The sequence below is a fragment of the Poecilia mexicana genome, unplaced genomic scaffold (genome assembly GCF_051168715.1).
Source record: "Poecilia mexicana isolate PSO_F unplaced genomic scaffold, ASM5116871v1 scaffold_22, whole genome shotgun sequence".
NCBI lineage: Eukaryota > Metazoa > Chordata > Actinopteri > Cyprinodontiformes > Poeciliidae > Poecilia > Poecilia mexicana.
The window spans coordinates 4,680,716-4,699,375 of NW_028263391.1; the positions used below are offsets into that span (position 1 = coordinate 4,680,716).

An 18,660-nucleotide genomic window follows, 5' to 3' on the forward strand; every position below is an offset into this window, starting at 1 on the left:
CCGTGTGCACAGCTTCACACCAGATTACTAACTCCAGTATATATCAAGCAGCGGTCTTATCTACCAGTTGTAACAGAAGTAATTCTAATCCAGTTCAGATTCGTCTTCTACAATACAAAATGAAAGAGTTTCTAGTCCTGTTCTCATTGACTACTTGGGTTTAAAGGTGTTATTTGCTCAGAGGCTGAGGCAGGTTTCTGGAGGGTTACCTCAGATCATCCTCATCCCATAAACATGCTAACCTAGCCAGATGGAAGATTAGCATGTGAGTCCGTGTTGGTTTGAGGTCGTAGAGCGCCTCTTGGCGTCCAAACAGCAGAACTGCAGGAAGTGTTTGGGTTGCGTTGCCAAACTAAAGTTCAAGAAAACTTGTTTTTTTTAATATAAGAACTTAAGCTGTTTTTCATGATTATTCAGAAAGTGTTCAGTCTGTAAGCTCCTCTATGTCTGCTCTTTCTTTGTCTTGAAGATGTTCACTAATTTTCTCTGAGTTATAAAATAGGACAAAAAAACTGACAAAGCTAGAAAAAAAAGAAAAAACTTTGCATTTTGTGCAGTTCTGTTTCCTAATACAGCTATAAGAATATGTCAGAATTATTTTGCAAATATCTTTTTGACATATTCTGACAGAATATGCCTAACGTTTAGAAATCAATAAACAAAGTCTGATGCACATGTTACATATCACGTTTTAAAACTTTTATGTTGAAAAAGAAAACATTTTTACAATAATATACACTTCCGGGTGCAGGCATGAAGTGGCTTTCAGAAAACTTGAAATGGACAACAAAAGTCTGATCAGAGTCTTGATGGGGGGGGGGAGAAACACACACACAGACGTGAACTCAGGTGTTTCACTGCAGCACTGTCCTTTTGACCACTTTCCCCTCTTTGTCGATGGCAAAGTTGTAATTCTTTGGATTGTCCAGCGCCTCCTCGATTCGCTGATCCAGGTTCTCCAAGGTGACAAAGTTCTTAGCCTCCTCCTGTTAGCATTCCAAACAGAGATCACTGTGAGATTAACTGGAGTTTAATATTTGCTTTGTTTATTTTTTCTCCTGGCTTATTGTTTATTTTACTGACTATAACTGAGGCTTGTGTGTGTGTGAGGTGTTTTTACCTGCAGCTTCAAAATCTCTTCCTCTTTTTGCCTGATGAACTCCTGTTGCTCCTGTTCCCGCTGAATGGCGGCTTCCATTTTCTTCCTCTCAGCTTCCTCCTCTTCCTGTTGGATCCTTATTACTCTAACATGAGAGGATTGAACCGAGTTGTTTAATTGAAACAGACAACATCCTAATCTTGAATTGTTTCTTATCGGTCTTCCCTACCTGGCCTTCAGTATCCGCAGGTTTTCCTGATTATTCCAGTCCATCAGGGCGCGATGCTCCTCCTCTTCCTGCCTCGCCCTCAGTTCAGCCTGGGAGCCCATCTCCTCCTCATACTTTTTGCGCAGCACCCCCTCCTTGAACTCCATCCTGACAAATGAACACCATTTTAAGTGTCAAGCCTCATGTACTTTTTAGATCAGTTTTTTTTTTTGTTTTAGTTTTTTTTTTTTTAAATCTGACAGATTTATATAGTGACAATCTTGTAATTCCTTCATTTCTTGTTAGGTTTAAAACTACTGACTCGGTCAAATAACATGCAGGACATTATTTCTGTTGCACGTGCAATGGATATTAAAGGGGAGGGCGATCTGAATCCGAAATCGTTTGGCCAGGTCTAAAAACGTAAATAGTATTGACAAAAACCTGATTGGTGCACTCCGAATGAACATGAAAGAGAAACTGACCCTTTTAAAAAAATACTATTGGCCTTTACTAATCAGTAAATTGACAGGAAATATGAGAGAGAAGGGAAAGACATGTACAGTACAGTAGCAGAAACCGGGAATCAAACCCGGAACAACCGGACCGAGGACAACAGCTTCTGCGCGCTACACCAATTGAGCCACCGAAATGTACCCAATTAAACAATAATTTCCAAATGTGGGTATGAATATGTAAAGATTTTTTTCCAAATTTAATAATGAGTGGTGCATGTGTTTTTAATCCAATATGCAAAATATAGGCACAAAATAACTGTTAAATCTGGTCATACTGCATTAATTTTCGGTTCAGTGTAACAGTAATTAACTTGGAATAATTCAACAGTGTTTCTGACCGAAATGTCACCCCTGACCTCCAGGTAAACGTACCGAAGCGCCCTCATGATGAGCTTGTACTCCGAGTATCTCTCCTTGAGCACCACCATCTCCACAGGGTCAACGGATACAGGCACTTTAATCCGTCCTTCTTTGGACTTGGCCACCGGGTCGCTGCGGGACTTTCGGCCCCGGACAGCCTCCACGAGCACGGTGCTCCTGGGCGCGAGGAGCCGGGCCGCCTGGACGCTCCGTCCGCCGATGACCTGGAACATGTCGGTAGCTGTAAAGACCTATTTAGTAACTGTTCCTGATAATTTAAAGTATTGCAGTATTGAACTAGCAACAAAATTTAACATTGAGACGCAAGCGTTAGAGACACAACATGGCAGCCATGTTTGTGTCCTATGACAAGCGGAAGTAATCAAAAGACGGATGTTTGCTGGTTCTTTTACTGCCATCTGTCGGTGATGCTGATGTATAGCGCTTCGTATTGTTTAAAACTCGAGCTAGATATTTATGTTGAATATATTTTATTTGTCAAATTTTGTCGGCAAATATGAACTTTTATTTTTATTCACCATTTTAGTTTAATATATTTAAGCATACATTTTTTTTATTAAGGAAAAATAACAAAATAGGAAACAGTTATTTTTACTTTGCCACCAACAGTGTAAGTATTTTGTGTAAATATTTGAGAAAATATCTCAGTAAAGTATTTTTGAGGAGGGGGTTTCATGTTGCAACCACAAACAGTAATGCATTGTATGGCATTGTATCAAACTGACAAATTGATAACCGTCAAGTGAAAGGAAGATGTATGACAGAGAATACATTTTAGTCCAAATTTGCTTATAAAGATCCAGATGGGGTGCATATCCTTAATAATAACAAATTGTTCTTGACTCATCTTGACATCTGTGTTGTTTAGTGTTATTTTTATTATTACTCACAGGAAAAAAAATCAGGCTTTCTTCTTCTTTCAGGGAAACATCTCCTCCACTGTTACTCTGTCTGTGCCTTGTGACAGCTGAAGGACTGTGCTGATGATTCAATTCCCTAAGCGAAGTGAAGTACATCAAAAAGTTGCTTACTCGTGTAGTCATATTGCTGCATCTGCAGTCAACTGTGCATTCTGTTTCTTTCTTCGGGATTTAGAGTTATTGTTAGAAGTTATTCATAATGCTGCAGGCCGTCTGTCAACTCAGTACAAATCAATAAGTGCTTTGGAGTGTCAGTCCTTCAGTACAGACACTATAAGTGGGAAGAGAAGCAAGTAGGATGCTTTATTGTTGTAGTTTGCTAAATTTCTCTTGCTAAGCACAATGTTTGTTTCTGGTGCCGTATGTTACATAAAACATATGAATCAGAAATCTCATGTTTCTCGTGCCAGATAATCCAGTCAGGTGACTAACAGAAGATGCACATGTCTTCTTTTATCTTTATGGTTAGGAGTAGGGCTAAACTTAAAATTAAACTTTAGACTTGAATACCTTGTAAGGATGTTTGAGATATAAATTAAAACACAAATACACAGATGCAGGTCAGTTATGTGTTTATTCAGCTTGTTGTTGGTTGTTACAAGAACAAGGACACCGATCGTTATGGTGCTGACTTTGTACGGTTTTCACAGGTGTAGATCTGAAATCAACCGACAAAGAACAAGGGGCTCCCTTAGATAGAGCTGTCATGTTGAGATTTTTCTAGTTTTTAATGACTTAGAAGAGCAAATTTGGCACAAATCGTCTATGAGACAAACAATTCCTCAAGACAAAACTTTCTAAATTTCATAGCATTTACGTGTCTGGAAGTTGGGTGTTTTATTATACATCCAAAGAGCCAATTATTCAGTCATAAAGAGCAGATTCACTCAATTTTTGTACTACCATATCATAGAACAGAGTAGGTCGTGTGGTCATCAGTTTAAAAGAGATGTTTAAAGTTACTGCCTCTAAGTTATTACCGGAAAACCGGATGCAGGGCACTGCTTCACTAATTGGTTGAGTTCCAGGTGGAAAAAATATGCAGCAGATAAGATCAAAGCATTGAGAGGTGACTGGATTTCTTTCCGCTTCCTTCACAAACAGTTGGTCAAATGTTCGGATACAGAGGGATCAAGAAAGTCCAGTGGCTAACTCTGCTGCTTGGACCTTAGCCTGCCTTAAAGGAGAGGAACTCAGCCAAAGCAAAACTGCCACCTGCTATTGTTACGTAACTAATGCAGTCCAGCCACTCTGTGTTGGACAGGTCGCCATCTTCATGATGTGTGGTGTCAGGACGTGTGTAGAAGAAGGGGGACTTCTTATGGACCTCTTGTTTAGCACAAGGGCGCTGCCGTCTTGAGAGAGATGAGTTTCTGTTTTTGGTATGTTTCTTGGAAGAGTTGATGAATGGTTGTTCTGGAGAGATTGAAGTTAGAAGAAAGGTGAGAGGGGGATAAAGAATGTTGGGGAAGAACATTTAAGGAAGAGAAAAGGGGGGCTGGGTTTCTGAAGATATCAGTAGGTTTTAATTTAGAGCTGGAAGGGAAGGGTAGGTCAGCCGAATCTCCTCCCCCTCCAAGAGTTTCCTGAAAGAGAAAAAAAGACAAACAGAGGATATGCATCAGATAGAACATGGCAAGTGAGTTTGCTTACTTAGAGCAAACAAAACAGTGTCTCACCGGTACGCGGCAATTTCAATGTCAAGGGCCATCTTGACGTTGAGAAGGTCTTGGTAATCTCTCAGGTAGCGCGCCATCTCTTGCTTCGCCTCAGTAATGTCCTGCTCCAGTTCACTTATCCTCACCTACAAATAGAAAAAACACAGCTCCTCATCATCACAAATGATAGGAAAGTTACAAACATAATATAGCATTCTGATTCAGATTCATTCTTACCTGGTATTTCTCAACCTCCTTGGCCTGTGTGTCCTCCAAATCCTCCAGTTGTTTGTTTAGGGAGTTGATGACATTCCGGAGAGCTTCAATCTCAGATGAACGAGACTGAAGCAGCCTCCGGTACTCCATAGTCTCTTCCCGGATGGCGTGGACAGCTTCGTTGTTCTTGCTGGCCATCTCCGCCACACTCACAAACTTGCTCTTGTACCAGTCCTCGGCGGCCTGCATGTTCTTGTTGGCGAGCCGCTCGTACTGCGCCCGGATGTCCCGCAGGGCGGTGGAGAGGTCAGGCCTAGACAACTCTACGTCAACGCTGATGTTTGCCACCTGCAGCTGGGCCTGGAGCTCCGCTTGCTCTTCTGCAAAGACTTTCTTCAGGAAGACTATCTCGTCACACAGAGAGACCACGTTGGCCTCCGTGTCACAGTTGTAGAGGACGGCCCGGCTTGCCTCCTCTCTGGCCCTCTGCAGGCCCTCCTCGGCATCCAGACGGCGCCTTGCCTCGTCTTCATAGCGTTCCTTCATCTGCTCGTACACGTCCCGCAGGTAGTCCCTCTCTGCCTCCATCTGCATCTTCTCGTTGTTCTCTGAGTCGATCATGGCTCTCAAACTCCGAGCTTCCCCCTCATAGAACCCCTGCAGCCGGGACGGGTCGTTCTGCCTCCTCCTCAATGCGTCCAACTCGGCCAGCAGGGCTCGGTTCTGTAGCTCAAGGTGTCTCACCTTCTCGATGTAGGTGGCGAAGCGGTCGTTCAGGTCCACAAGCTGCTCCCTCTCCTGGGACCGCATTTCCAGCAGCTCGGTGTTGATGGAGCTCACCTGAACCAGATCCATCCTCTGCGAGCCGTCCGGCAGCGAAGAGGATGTCATCTTCAGGATCCTCTTTCCGGATGGAGGAGCTCGGGGAGATGAGTACAGAGAGGACGACATGGAAGACTTGGTTGTAGGTCGGGAGCCTTTGTAGCTGTCCCAAGGACGTCTGTGGGAGAAGAAGGACTCGTAGCTCATGATGATTTTTGTTGTGGGTTTTTTTTTTAGGGTTTTAAGAAAAAGATGTATGTTTTAGTTTCGGAAGGTTTTTTTTATGTCCCCCTTGTTCTGCACACCATCGGTGAGGATGAGTGTGCGTTTTGCACTGCACCAGTTCAGTGATGCTGCAGATCCGGAGCCTTTATAGAGTGAGCCTGCTCCCCCCTCCTCCTCCACAGAGAAACATCACTGGTGTCAGCATTTGCTAGACCAATAGCAAGCCTCTGCAGTGAAGAAGAGAGGAGGTTTTCAGACTTTCTCACTCTCTCTCTGCAAGGCAGTGAGAGCCAGCTTGCCAGAGCCGATGATACTTTATTCTGCCTTTAAGAGGATTTTGAAAACATTTAGCTCTCATTTACTGTAGGTTTTTTTCATGGTTATCTTTTATTTTTTCTCTGTTTCCTTCTATCACTGCAGGCTTATGAGAAAATAAATCAAGCAACAGCAAATGTGAAAGAATTGACCACCTTTTACTGCAATGACATCCGCAAGTCATTTGGACCATCATTAAGAGGCAGACATTTTCTAATGTACAAAAACAGCTCAAGCTGAAGTCAAATTGGATGGAGAGCCTCTTTTCCAAGACTTTTTTTACAGTTTATCAATTGGATAGGTCTGTGCAATTGACTTGGTTATTCTAGGTTTCAACACACCTTAATCAAATGGCTGGCATGCTAGATGGAACTAGCATGGTTAAATACCCATGATCTGCTGTATCTCTGACTGTATGTTTAGGGTTATTGTCTGGCTCAATCTCAAGTCTTTTGCAGGATTTCCTTCTGTGTTGCCCTCTATTAAGTTGTGTTCATCTTCCCATCAACTCTGCCCAGCAGCTATCTGAACTTAGCCAAAATAACCTCACAAGATAATACTCCCACCACCATGTTTCAAGGATTGTGCGGTCTGAAAGGTTTTCAACCCAGTCAGGTTTTCTTCCAGTTAGTTCTGTAATTATCTCAATCAATCTTCCATTCAACTTTATATTACGGTCAGATTTTAACACTGGTACACCTATAAATTGGTACAGAAAATAAACACTGATGAATTGGCCCCAATTTCCAGATGCTTATACGTGAAACCGATCTTATCCACTGATCTTATTCACCCATATTTTCTCCCAATCTTATCTAATTTCACAAATGTCTGTAAACCAGCCACTGTCCTGCCATGACAGTGGCCTGACAGACAGACCCACCCACCAGGTCATGTCATTAACAATAGTCACACCACTGTTGCCAACTCATTCATATTTATGGAATTTTTGGACAAAAAAATTGTTATTGAAACAAATCACAATTGTCGGGTCATGTTTTTTAAAGATTGGTGATCGGCCAGAAAACAGCAAACGGCGCACCGCTGGAATTTAAGTGTGTGTTGAGGGAGATTCCATCACGCATAGCATTTTGCATGTAAGTCAGAAAGTTCAAGTCGATATTGTTAGGCAGATCCACATTTATTCAGTCTTTAAGAGGACTTTGTTTAGTTTTATTTCCTTACAACAGGGTTTGATGAATATCTCAGACAGTATGGAAGATGAAACGAGACAGCAAAGCAGGAACGCTTCTGGAAAATTACTTACATGTAATTGTTTTCTTACAAAAGTTGACTTTAGACTTTCTAATACATATTCTGCCTCGTCTTTAAATGTGTTGTTAGAAGAGAGAACCCAGTTTTTAAGCCTCAGGTAACTTCTTTTCTCTTTACATGGTCTCTAACTTTGTTGGTGTCTACGTTGCTGTGAATACCCTTTCATGTTGCTTTTATGTCGTCTGTTTCCCGGGTGTCCAGATATATCCATTTGATCTAATTAGGTTGCAAACTGATGAGTCATTGATGCTCTTCAGCTGTCCTGACTCCGGCAGCGCGTGGGAAGCACGACTGATGAAGAAAGTGCAAGCTGTACCTGCTGACACACAGAACTCCCCCTCTCCCCTGCTGTTTATTCATTTACCAAAGAGTCAAAGTGAACGCATAAATCATTGCTTGTTGACGGAGAAGCAGTGAACAGCTAGGATCCTCTATAGGAGCTCGCAGGTTTATCAGTGGACATGTCCAGACTGATGAATGTTGCCTCAACATGTTGTCAAAGCCGCTCTGTCTTTGTCGTGTTGCTCAGCAAAGCGTTGACCTCTTGATGTTGAACGGGAAAATAATTTGTTAGTGCAAGTTTTAATCAATACAGAGGAGTTTGTGCGCATCGCTAAGGTCACCAAAAATCATTTGAGTAAAAACTTGAAACTTAATATATTAGAGAAAAGCCACAAAGTGTAATTTTCAGAACTTTGTATTGTAAATTTTCTAAGCCTGACAAGTATTAATGTTTGAATAACTAATGAGCCAGCAGGTGGCGCCGTTGTTCACGACTAGTGCTGCGGTACTGTGGCAACAATTCAGTCTTGTGGTTCAGGAAAAAGGGTATTGTTGTATAAAGTTCAGAAATGTTCAATAAAACCTCTTTTTGACTTTTTGTCATCTTGTTGAACTCAAAAAAAAAAAATTTCAACAACTTATGAGTTGTGTATTTAAAAGGAAACGTGGCGATGTAATGTAGCAGAACCTCAGTGATTTACAAACTTTTAGACACCCCTTGAATTTTTTTTTAGATTTCATTAAAACTACAAATGTTTTTGTATGATTTTAGTTGATAGATTAACACAAAGTGGTGTGTAACTGTGGAGAAAAACACATCAAAATCTAAAGAACTCATAATGCATTTCAGCCACTTTTAGTTGATAATTTGTAGACCCACCAACCCCACAGCATGATACTACCCCTACTTTACTGGCTGAACTGGACAGACTCCTTTAAAAATTGCCTGCCAGCACAGGCAGTTGACATAGATTGACAATGTCTTTTTTTGTTTGTTTTTTTACAATTAAAATCTCCCTAAAATAAAAAATGTCAGGTGGAACAGATTTTTTTCCCATTTATTATTCAGGTTTCTGCACGCATCTAAATTTTGTACTAGACAGAACCACAAACTTCCAGCAACTTCTGAGGAAGAGGACTCTCAAAAAAACTAGAAATGTACATGAAAATCTGCTCTGTGCCATTATTAGCTGGCCCAATTGACTATTACAATTAACAGGAACTGATTAAATCCTAAATATTCTGGCACTTTCCAGAAACAGCACAGTGTAGAGACTGAGTGCAGGTGGATCGTGAGAGTACAGTAAAGACTTTCCAGTTGTTTATTAGTTGATAAGCTACTCAGGAAAACTTTGTGTGCAAAGTAAAGTAAATAAATAATATGTGAAAGTTTGATATTGTTTGTTGGATTATGCATACAAATAATAAACTGAGTTGTATTTAATTAGTTCATCATATGATGTTGCATGACAAATTTGGAAGCAGGTTACTGATAGGTTATGTAAATTTGTCTATTTTTTTTTTCATTTAAGATTCTGAGGTTAACTTTGATGCCGAGGATTTAGTTTACTCTTTTTTTTTTTTTTTACAAGTTTTGCACAATTTTTAAGTTGATAAAAGGAGCTTACTGATTATCTTTGCACAATTTATGTAACAAATAACCTAAGTGATGAACTTTCTTTTATCTATGTACTTTATAGAACCATAAACAAAGGTAGTTTAATGTGAACTAAAATGGGTAAAACCTAATAAAACTACTAAAACACAAATAAAGTCTCATGTTCAACAGGATGCCTGCAGCTTTCCAGTAAAAGTAATGAGTATTACCCCTTTATAAGAACTCTTTACCTATGACCCTTCTTGTTGCTGAGTTTAGATTAAAAAGTTTTCTAGCCTGAAAAATCATCAACCAAAAAAGAACAAAAAATTCTATCCAGATCCATGTTTCACAAAAATCTGACTATATTGTATTTTTAGATTATTATTGAGCAGCTACTTTAAAAAAAAAAAAAAAAAAAAACTCCACAAGAAATAATTATTTTTGTTAATGAAAATAAAATGTCAAGTTGCTTTGAACTTGAATATCTTTTCCCGCGAAGTTTATATTCCACCATTTACAAAATAAACATGAGTCACTGTTGAGCCTAATTGCTGAAATAAACATGGCTATGAGTTGAATCAAATTTGCACCCAAAAGTTTAAAAAAAAAAAGCAGGAACAAATATTCTAAATGAAAAAAATTGATTTGGTTACATTAACATTATTTACTATTTTAATATTTGGATGGCAAATCGTTGGGCTATATGGGTTTTGGACTATGTGGTAATAAATAATTGGATAAAACCAGTTGTTTATGAACATGTGATTTGTTATCCAGTAAACAAACATACTCAAATTAAAGGTTGGATTTTTCAAAGTTTTTGTGTGTGAGATCATATTATTGCATTAAAAGATGAATCTATTTTAAGGCTTTTCAAACATCTTAATCTGTAGCAATGATGCTGTTGAAAGCTTTGAGCACTAGGGGGCAGACTTGTGTTTATAAAGTGAGCTCATTGTAGACGCTCTCTTTATGTTTGACCTCTGTAAAAAGTGCTCGGTTGGTTACAGTCAAAGTGTCATGTAGTCAAACTTATCTGCAAATCACGTGTTTATTCAGAAGGTTTTAACAGTGAATATAATCCCCAGTGATACATCAGGTAAAAATAAGTACATAAAACGTTTCTATTGACACTTAAAGACTTTGGAATGTCAAGCTTTTCATCTCTAAAATTATTTATACATTTACAAGAATCCACATTTTTTCCCACATTAAAAAAACATTTTTTCTTTCATTATTCTTGGACGTAAAGGGGGCAAAAAATTTTATGTCATGTTAATTTTTCCCCCCTCTATTGTACAATTAGCTTAAATTTGTAATCACTGCAACCCACATAGAATATAAGACATCCAACAATATAAACTGTCCAGAAAAATCACTTCGCGGTATAAGTTTCGATATAAAAGTGTATTCCTTTGGTAGAAAAAAACCGAGTTTATCTCAGGAAAATATGTGCTGAATGTAAGGAAGTGTTTGCATCAGACTCCTTGCGTCCACAGACCGGAGGACGACAGACATTCACCTAAAAAAGAGAGAGAGCTGCATATTCACTTCCGTTTGAGCTGGACGCATGCACAGGGCCGTCTGTTTCGACTTCACATGGCAGCATGGAAGTGGTCATTCACAGGTCGAGCTGGACAGTACTTTGGTTCTTATCTTTAGAGTGCTGGGGGAGGAGGGGGGGGGGACAATGACGCACAATGCGTCCGGGTGTAAACTATGTGCTCATACAGTTACAATATATAGACCAAAGCATTTCAGAGCAAACATAGAAAAGATATTCTCTTCAAGTCGTTGTCTGTCAACTCCAGTGCAACTTCAGCTTCTTCTTCTTTTTTGTTTCCTGCTCTTGCTTAAAATATCTTCAGTCTTTTGCCGAACGCTCTGGCCCCCTTGGGGACCCTCTGGCCCGCCTGGTCCTTGGAAAGCGGGCAGTACTTGATGGTGTGCGCGTTGTCGCCGTTGGCGCTGCAGAGAGGGCAGGTGTACGCCCGGAGGATCGGGCACAAGACCCGCCCGTCCGCCGTCTTCAGGATGTGGGTGCCGTAGACCTCCTCCGGGGCGCCGTTATTCCGGCAGAAGACGCACACCTTCGGCTCAGGTTTGCCCCTCTGAGTCTGTTTCCGCCGACGCTCGGCGGAGAACAGGTCGAAGGCGGCGAAGCCCCCACCGTGTGAGGGCGACTCGCCGCCCCCCAGTTGCTCGTATGGTCTAAGGAGAGAGATGCGCTCCTTCAGGTCGTAGATGGAGATCGGCGGGGAGCCCGCGGGCGCCCCGCAGCAGCTGCAGCAGCAGCTGTCCAGGGCTCCCTCCGCGTCTCTGGCCTGACCGACCAGGCAGGAGCAAACCGGGGAGTCGTCCTCCAAACCCAGAGTCGCTTTCAGAGACTCGGTGATGGAGTTTGGGTTGCAGATCGGGCTGTTCATCTTGTTTTTGGCGACAAGAGTAGACAACCCGAGGTAGTCATTCCAGAAATTAAACGTGTAGTCATAAGGTGAGCGCATGTCCAAGAAGTCCATCCTGTCGTAGCTGCGGGGTTTTAATAATGTCCACAGGAGAGAAGAAACAGTTGGGATGCTGCGTTTGTGAGCATGAGGAGCCTGCAAGGCGTTTCTTCTTCTTCTTCCTCCTCCTCTCTGCTCTCTTGTTGAGTCTGGATTGCTGAGCTTTGAGCGTGAAGGCGCTGATAAACTCCCCGGAATAAAGCATGGAGGCGTGGCTTAGATCAAGCTGATTTACTCTGTGGCCCCTATAGGAGGGTCCACAACACCACAACTACTGAAAATTTCCCTCTATGTGTTATCTCCCCTGTAAGCAGTGAAAATCTGCTATTTTTTTATTAACTGAATTTAGCTTAAAGGGACAGTTCAAGAAAAGCATTTCTGCCTGAACACATTTATACTCAAGTGAAAGTAAAAAGTAGAAAGTACTCAATAGTTAAAAAGTATTTGATGCTCCATATTTTGTTATCGATTTGATACTAAGTTAATACAATGCCAGTACCGCCGATACTGATACCAATACCCATACCAATACTTCTTATTATTTTTGATTTTGATATATCATCACACTTTTGACCTTTAGGTGTTTTTGAATTGCTTTAAGATCTAGGACAGAATTTGGACAAAGTTTATGTCAACAAAATATTTTAACAAACACATTAATGTGATAATAGAGAAATGAAACAAACATGTAAATTTCTTCTCTAAGTAAACAAAGTGCAAAAAGTTATAATTTGAGAGAAAATCAAAACAAAATCTTTTCTGAGGTAGAGTTGAGAAACTACAATAATAAAAAAACAGCATTTCAAGAGGAAATTTGAAACTAAAATTTCAATCTTATCACATTATATTGATCCAATACTGATATCAATGGGGTATCAATATTATCAATGTCTTGGATTGATCTGCCCAGCTTTCGTATTAAAAAAGATACTTAAATACTGAGCAGCTGATCATAAAATGTCAGATGGAGAAAAATATAAAATTATGAACAAATTCTGTTTCTTGAGAGAGTGAACAGGATAAAGTACTTTCAATGGCAAAATGTGGTGTTTACTGTAAATCCACTTACCCTCCAAATAGCACAGCAGGCTCAGCAGATAGAACACAAAGCTTGTGTGTACAAGCAAGATGTCTCACTTTACCATAAACTGTCTGCATATGGTGGACTGTAATTTAAATGAAATACATTTATTTTCATTCAGTGAAGTTACTTGCCGTAATCAGAGCATCCAGAAATGTTACTCAAGTAAAAAAAAATGTTACTCAAGTAAAATACATGCTGAGAATACTAATTAAGCAAAGTAAGAGTACAACATAACAAAACTAAGATAATTTTTTTTTGTGTGTCTGAAAAGTTACTCAAGTAAATGTAACTGTTTAAATGTAAAGTGGTTTCTACCCATCTCTGCTTTACACAACTCTAATCTCAACAGTATTATGCAAACGCTGTTTCATTAACCTTTCAAAGGTCATGAAATTTCTATTAAACTGTTATTTACACAAAAAGCTGATGATTATTTACACAAGAAATTGAAGTTGGAGGCAGCGCAGCATCAATTATCCTCCTGTGTGAAACCTGTACAGAGGGCAGGAGAGGCAGCAGGAGAATTCACTTGTAACTCCGGTTGTCTGTTTTGCAGTTTCTAAGAAGTATTTGATTTTGAACAAAATATTATAATATCAGTGTCAAAATAAGACTAACAGTGCCACCTAACACCAATGAAAGATGATTTGGATAATTCAAGAAAAATACTGAATTAAAAGAAGTGCCCACACAGCATCACAAGGGAACACTTTGAAAAATGTAGCACACAGAAATGTTAAATATATATAATCTTTTCAACTATTCCTCTTTCACTATGGATGAGTCATTCCACGTAAAGCATCAGAGTACATGGCTTTGTGCGTACAGCCAGCCCTCCTCTGGCCCCATTGTCTCATCTCTACAGCGGGCCGTTTAACTTCATTAATATGCATTGAAACGGAGCGGGCCACATCTGTGTTTGTCAGTCAGACAAGGCTCGGTTAGACAGGCTCACAAAACATAACAAAAAAAGGAAAAATTAAGAGGGAAAAAAAGGAGTTTGATAATTGACCTGAAGGCTACGGGATAGAGACTTATATTAGGAAAAAGTGCTGAAACGTTTACATTTATAAAATGTAGATTCAAAATTTTAAAAAGACATTTTATTTGTGGTTGTTGGCACAAATTTCACAAAGTAGGAATATTTCACCGAAATTCTTGCTGAAATGTTAGCAAAGACGAGCGTCGTCTAAAATTAGCATCTAAAATTAGCATACCTGCAAACGAGTTTCCTTACATTCAAGCTCACAGCCAGTCTAGAAGAGTCTTGAAGGAAATCATGCTGGCGGCTGTGTAGAATACATTTTCCTCAGAATATGCCACATGGGCCGTTTTCAAGGTCACCGCCGGCTCTGCGCTCACAGAGGAAATCATGAGAGAGCATTTAAAAGATGAATGGCTGCCATATCACAATGGATAAATTGCATAGTGGGGGCGGCCGCAGCTCTGCTGCTTCAGGGAGGCCGTCATGACTGGAAATACAGAAAAATAAATAAATAAATAATTGTTCAGCGACAACAAAGAAGGTACGGATAACGAAAATGGAAAGTATTTAGCTGTACGCCGAGGAGTTGAATGGAAAGTGTCAACAAGCTGAAAACGGGACAGAAGCAGCTGAATGGTTTTTTTCTGCCACCAGGGTCGAGGCAATAAACTAGCCGCATTGGCGCAAACAAAAAACAGTCTAAAAGGTGACTACCTCTGCTGATAAAGAGAACAGAGTGTGTTTGCAGTTTTGGGGAACTTGATAAATTACCCCTAAAGGTTAATAAAGGAAAATAAAGCGGAGTAGAGAAAATTAATTCCAGACGCAGTGAAAGAACACAGTTTTTATTTTTAAAGTAGCAACAATAGGAGCAAGTTTTTAAACAATGTTTACAACCACAAACTTATAAATTCTGTTCACACACCTAGAAACACACCTAAAAATTTTTGCTGGACTATCTGCAAGGCACACTTTTTTGATTTTCATTTGTGAAATCTTTAAATATGGGCTTGGTCTTTTGGATGAAATTAATTTAAAAACATATTAAAATGAATTGTAAATCCAAGAAATAAGCCTAGATTTTCAAGGTGTTCTAGGACGGCAGGCAAGTTATCTGTGAGCAGCACTATTACATCTTAATTCATTAAATTGTAGAGTAGTAGGAGAAGAAAGAGAGGAAAAGTGAGTTTTTCCTCCAGCTGCCATAAGCCTAGCATAACCACAGAGACAGCAGAGCCAGGCATATCGTGTGTTACATCTTAGTACTTTTGTGCTTTTTAAATATAGCAAAGCATTAACACATTTATAAATTAACTCATAATCTTAAGAAATTCATTTTAGGAGTTTTTGAGTGACTTAAGAAGACCAAGAGAAGGCATGATAAGCAGAGCCAAGATAAGAGCTAATCTCAACTGTAGTCAAACAGCAGAAACAATCCTTGCTTTGTTCACGTTAAAAAGTGGCCATTGTCTCTCTGTGTTTACTCGTCGGCACCATCTGGCCTCCACACAGGCTGCTGCAGAGTGCCAAGCTCGCATCTAGCACACTTCGTCCAGTAAATGCAGAGATGCTAGCATCCGAAGGGTTAAAAATCAAAGTCTCCGTGTGTAAATTTGGCGATGGTACCCAGAGGCCTCCCAGGCGGCAGCACTGTCTGGCCCGGCAAGCTGTGGGCAAGATGGGCCGGCTCAGCTTCCTCATTCATCACTGTCAAGTTGAATAGGAAATTAACCAATCCCTTAATTAAAAGACCTGTCCACATTCATGTGTGTGTGTGTGTGTGTGTGCTAGGAGCACGTGCCAGCTGCACTGCTTCATGGTGCAAGCAACAATGGCTTGGTACTCTAATAAACACCGCATTAAATGTAACAACCACTGCATAACGCCGACTTCAAGTTCATCCCGGACCTCCGGACGTCTCCAGACATATCGCTGGGGCGATGGAGCGGCTGGGGCTTTGATCCCTGACCTCCGGCTCCCTCTCTTGAGAATATCAGAGGGCATCCCCAACGGTTGTCCATCTGCACACACACACACGCACACACACTCACTCTCAGAGTCAACCGAACGCCTGACGCGTGTCGTCGTCACCGGAATGCTAAACAAGCCGAGGTCAGCTCCAAATTAGGGGGTGTTTTTCAGGCCTGTCAAGTGCTTTGTCATGACCACCGGCTCGCTGAATGCAGCCTGCTATTACTTAGGCTGAAGCTCCACCCACTCACCCCCCACCACACAAAACAGCCAGACATTCATGTATTCACCCACATATACTTAATAACCTCTTGACATGGTTGAAGTGCGATTGAATAGAATCGGAGCCCAGAGCCGAGAATTTCTCTTTTACACGTATAAACTCAGTCAATAGAGGTTGAGGCAACGTGTCAGTAATCCTGTTTTCTTCCAGCTGGATAGTCTTTTTGAATGTGTTTTGCTACTATTTGTGAAAATAGACTAACAAAGAGCCGTTTAGCAAATCAGGATGGTTCCTTAGGATTAAATGGTCTATCTTTGTTTATCAAGTCCAGAGGACTCCAAAGCGCTTCACACGCTGATAGTGGGGTCACAGCACATGAGATGGGTCGAGTGTCTTCCCCAAGGACACAACGACAGAAGCAGACGAAGCTGGGATTGAACCCATCGACTGCGGGACAAATTCTTACAACCGTCACCACCATCGCCCCAAAACACAGATCCAGTTATGATTAACCAATTGCAACTGGAGACAAAGAACAAAAAGAAACATGTTTGGGTTCTTTAGCCTTCTCTTGTGTGCTTTGATTTGGTTTTAAGGTGCTTCTTAATATATTGTTATAAAAATTCTGTATAACTCAAATATGACGTAAAAACAATTGACTTCGCAACTTGATGCCTGGAAAATGGGTCACATCTCTTTAACCCCTAGAACCCAACGGACCCACCGGTGGGTCCAGCTGCCACGACCTTGGCTCGCTCTGTAAACAAAGGCTCCACGTGCCTTTAAATTTTTTTTATTTTTTATTATCCGCTAAAAGAGGCTTTGATCTTTCAAAAACTATTCCGCATAAAGGTTTTGCCCAAAATGTTAAGTTTAAATTTATTTATACCCCCTGAGGGTGTAAGAGGAAGCTCCTGCTCTTTCCGACACTCAACCTTCATCACAACAACGCTTCTCCATTACGCCGTTTACAACCCGTTCTTTCAAGTGTTGCACAGAGAAGTACTTCCTCGCTGTTCCTCCAGGTTGCTGCTACCGCTAGTCTGGAGGAGCTGAGTGAGGCGGAAGAGGTGGAATGTTTGGGGTTTTTTTGCAGAGTACTGTTGAATGAAAAAATAACTACCCCCACCGCAGGGGGGCAAATCTCCACAGGTCAATGCAGCGTAAACGCAGAAGGGGAAAAAATGACCTCAGAAAAACTGACTGAGAGTCAAGACGGGCTTTTTGTTTCACTTTAATAAATTAAAGTTCAGATTGTTTTTTAAGTCAAGTTTTTTAACTTGACTTAATGTTAAGTTAATGCTTATGTTGCACTTTTAATAAGTGGTATGTTTGCATCTAATTGTTCATGTCTGGTAGGTAATATGAAAGTACTAGTTAAATTTTTTTTTCTCGACATTCAATTCAATTAATTTGTCATAATGGAAAGTTAATAGTTTTATTAACTATAAACTATGTTAATAGTTAACATAGTTAACTATGTGATTAAAGAACTTTTACACCAATTTTCACCCCCAAATTTTTTATTTTATTTTATTTTTTAGAACTGTAAACATACGTCTAATGTCTCTCCATCAACATGATAGCCTTTCTTATAGTTCTAGGGGTTGGGGGTTCAATGTTTAGCCTTGTTTTTCTGTTTTTATGATTTGTATTGCCTCCTGTTTTCAACTTTATCCTTCCCTTGTTGTGTATGATAAACACCCTAAGCTGTAAATAAAGAGTTGACTGACTGTGACAGTTTTACTGAGTTTCCTTCAAATGTCACAATCTCCCCCAAATTTTCTTTTGACTCAAAAACCCACCAGGTTTGCGGCTTGCATTGTAACTCGTAGGAAAACGTCTTTTGCAAACATTGGGCTGAAACCTGGGCTGCTGGCAGCTCCTGTAACTGAACTTGTCACCAGAACAGAGGAGGGGAACCGGTGGGGCCCTGGGATCAGAAACTTGTTTAACTCACCTAAATCTGCCCAGATTAGAGCTGGAAGTAGTCAAAGGGCTTAGAGTATATCTGTACAATGGAGCATGGAGGATTAGAGGTGGATTCGCTGAACTCCCGGGATGCCCTTCATCTCAGGGGGTCCACAGCCGGAGCACCTTTGTTGGGTTAACTAACGGCGCTTCCCATGAACCAGCGAACACACCAATCCCTTTTTAATGATGCAGGGAAAATTCCATCGGCCCCGATTACCGCATTGCTTTCGAGAGCCGCCATTGTCCCCACACACCATGTCGAGCTTTTAAACTGTGCAGCCAGGCGAGTGGACGGGGAGTCGTTTGAAGTCCACTTGTGGGGTTTTGGCCCAGTGGAAACGACGCTGACTAAAACAATGCTGCTTTTTGCATACATTTTATGATTCTGGCATATTGTTGC

The 18,660-nt window shown here is 40.6% G+C and overlaps 2 protein-coding genes and 1 pseudogene across 2 annotated transcripts; all 3 read right to left on the reverse strand.

The window, feature by feature from the left end:
* Positions 1-677: 677 nt before the first annotated feature.
* On the reverse strand, positions 678-2,562 carry mrps26 (mitochondrial ribosomal protein S26). The gene is made up of 4 exons (XM_014989673.2): positions 2,198-2,562; positions 1,329-1,475; positions 1,121-1,244; positions 678-986 (listed from the first exon to the last, which is right to left on the reverse strand). The coding sequence occupies exons 1-4, from the start codon at positions 2,416-2,418 to the stop codon at positions 855-857; spliced, it is 624 nt and encodes a 207-aa protein (XP_014845159.1). The 5' UTR covers positions 2,419-2,562; the 3' UTR covers positions 678-854.
* Positions 2,563-3,681: 1,119 nt separating this feature from the next.
* Positions 3,682-6,511, reverse strand: neff2 (neuronal intermediate filament family member 2). Its single transcript, XM_014989660.2, has 3 exons — positions 5,022-6,511; positions 4,806-4,930; positions 3,682-4,712 (listed from the first exon to the last, which is right to left on the reverse strand). The coding sequence occupies exons 1-3, from the start codon at positions 6,027-6,029 to the stop codon at positions 4,652-4,654; spliced, it is 1,194 nt and encodes a 397-aa protein (XP_014845146.2). The 5' UTR covers positions 6,030-6,511; the 3' UTR covers positions 3,682-4,651.
* A 4,040-nt stretch (positions 6,512-10,551) lies between these two features.
* On the reverse strand, positions 10,552-12,154 carry LOC106919320 (nanos homolog 1 pseudogene; annotated as a pseudogene).
* Positions 12,155-18,660: the final 6,506 nt, after the last annotated feature.

Bases quoted from the DNA above. Each gene is read 5' to 3' on its own strand.
- mrps26 (XM_014989673.2), bottom strand. From the start codon at position 2,418: ATGTTCCAGGTCATCGGCGGACGGAGCGTCCAGGCGGCCCGGCTCCTC. The intron at 1,476-2,197 runs GTACGTTTACCT...TTCATTTGTCAG, and splicing joins CTCATCATGAGGGCGCTTCG to GATGGAGTTCAAGGAGGGGG. The intron at 987-1,120 runs GTAAAAACACCT...GAATGCTAACAG, and splicing joins AAGAGATTTTGAAGCTGCAG to GAGGAGGCTAAGAACTTTGT.
- neff2 (XM_014989660.2), bottom strand. From the start codon at position 6,029: ATGAGCTACGAGTCCTTCTTCTCCCACAGACGTCCTTGGGACAGCTAC. The intron at 4,931-5,021 runs GTAAGAATGAAT...TTCTATTTGTAG, and splicing joins AGGAGGTTGAGAAATACCAG to GTGAGGATAAGTGAACTGGA. The intron at 4,713-4,805 runs GTGAGACACTGT...TTTCTCTTTCAG, and splicing joins ATTGAAATTGCCGCGTACCG to GAAACTCTTGGAGGGGGAGG.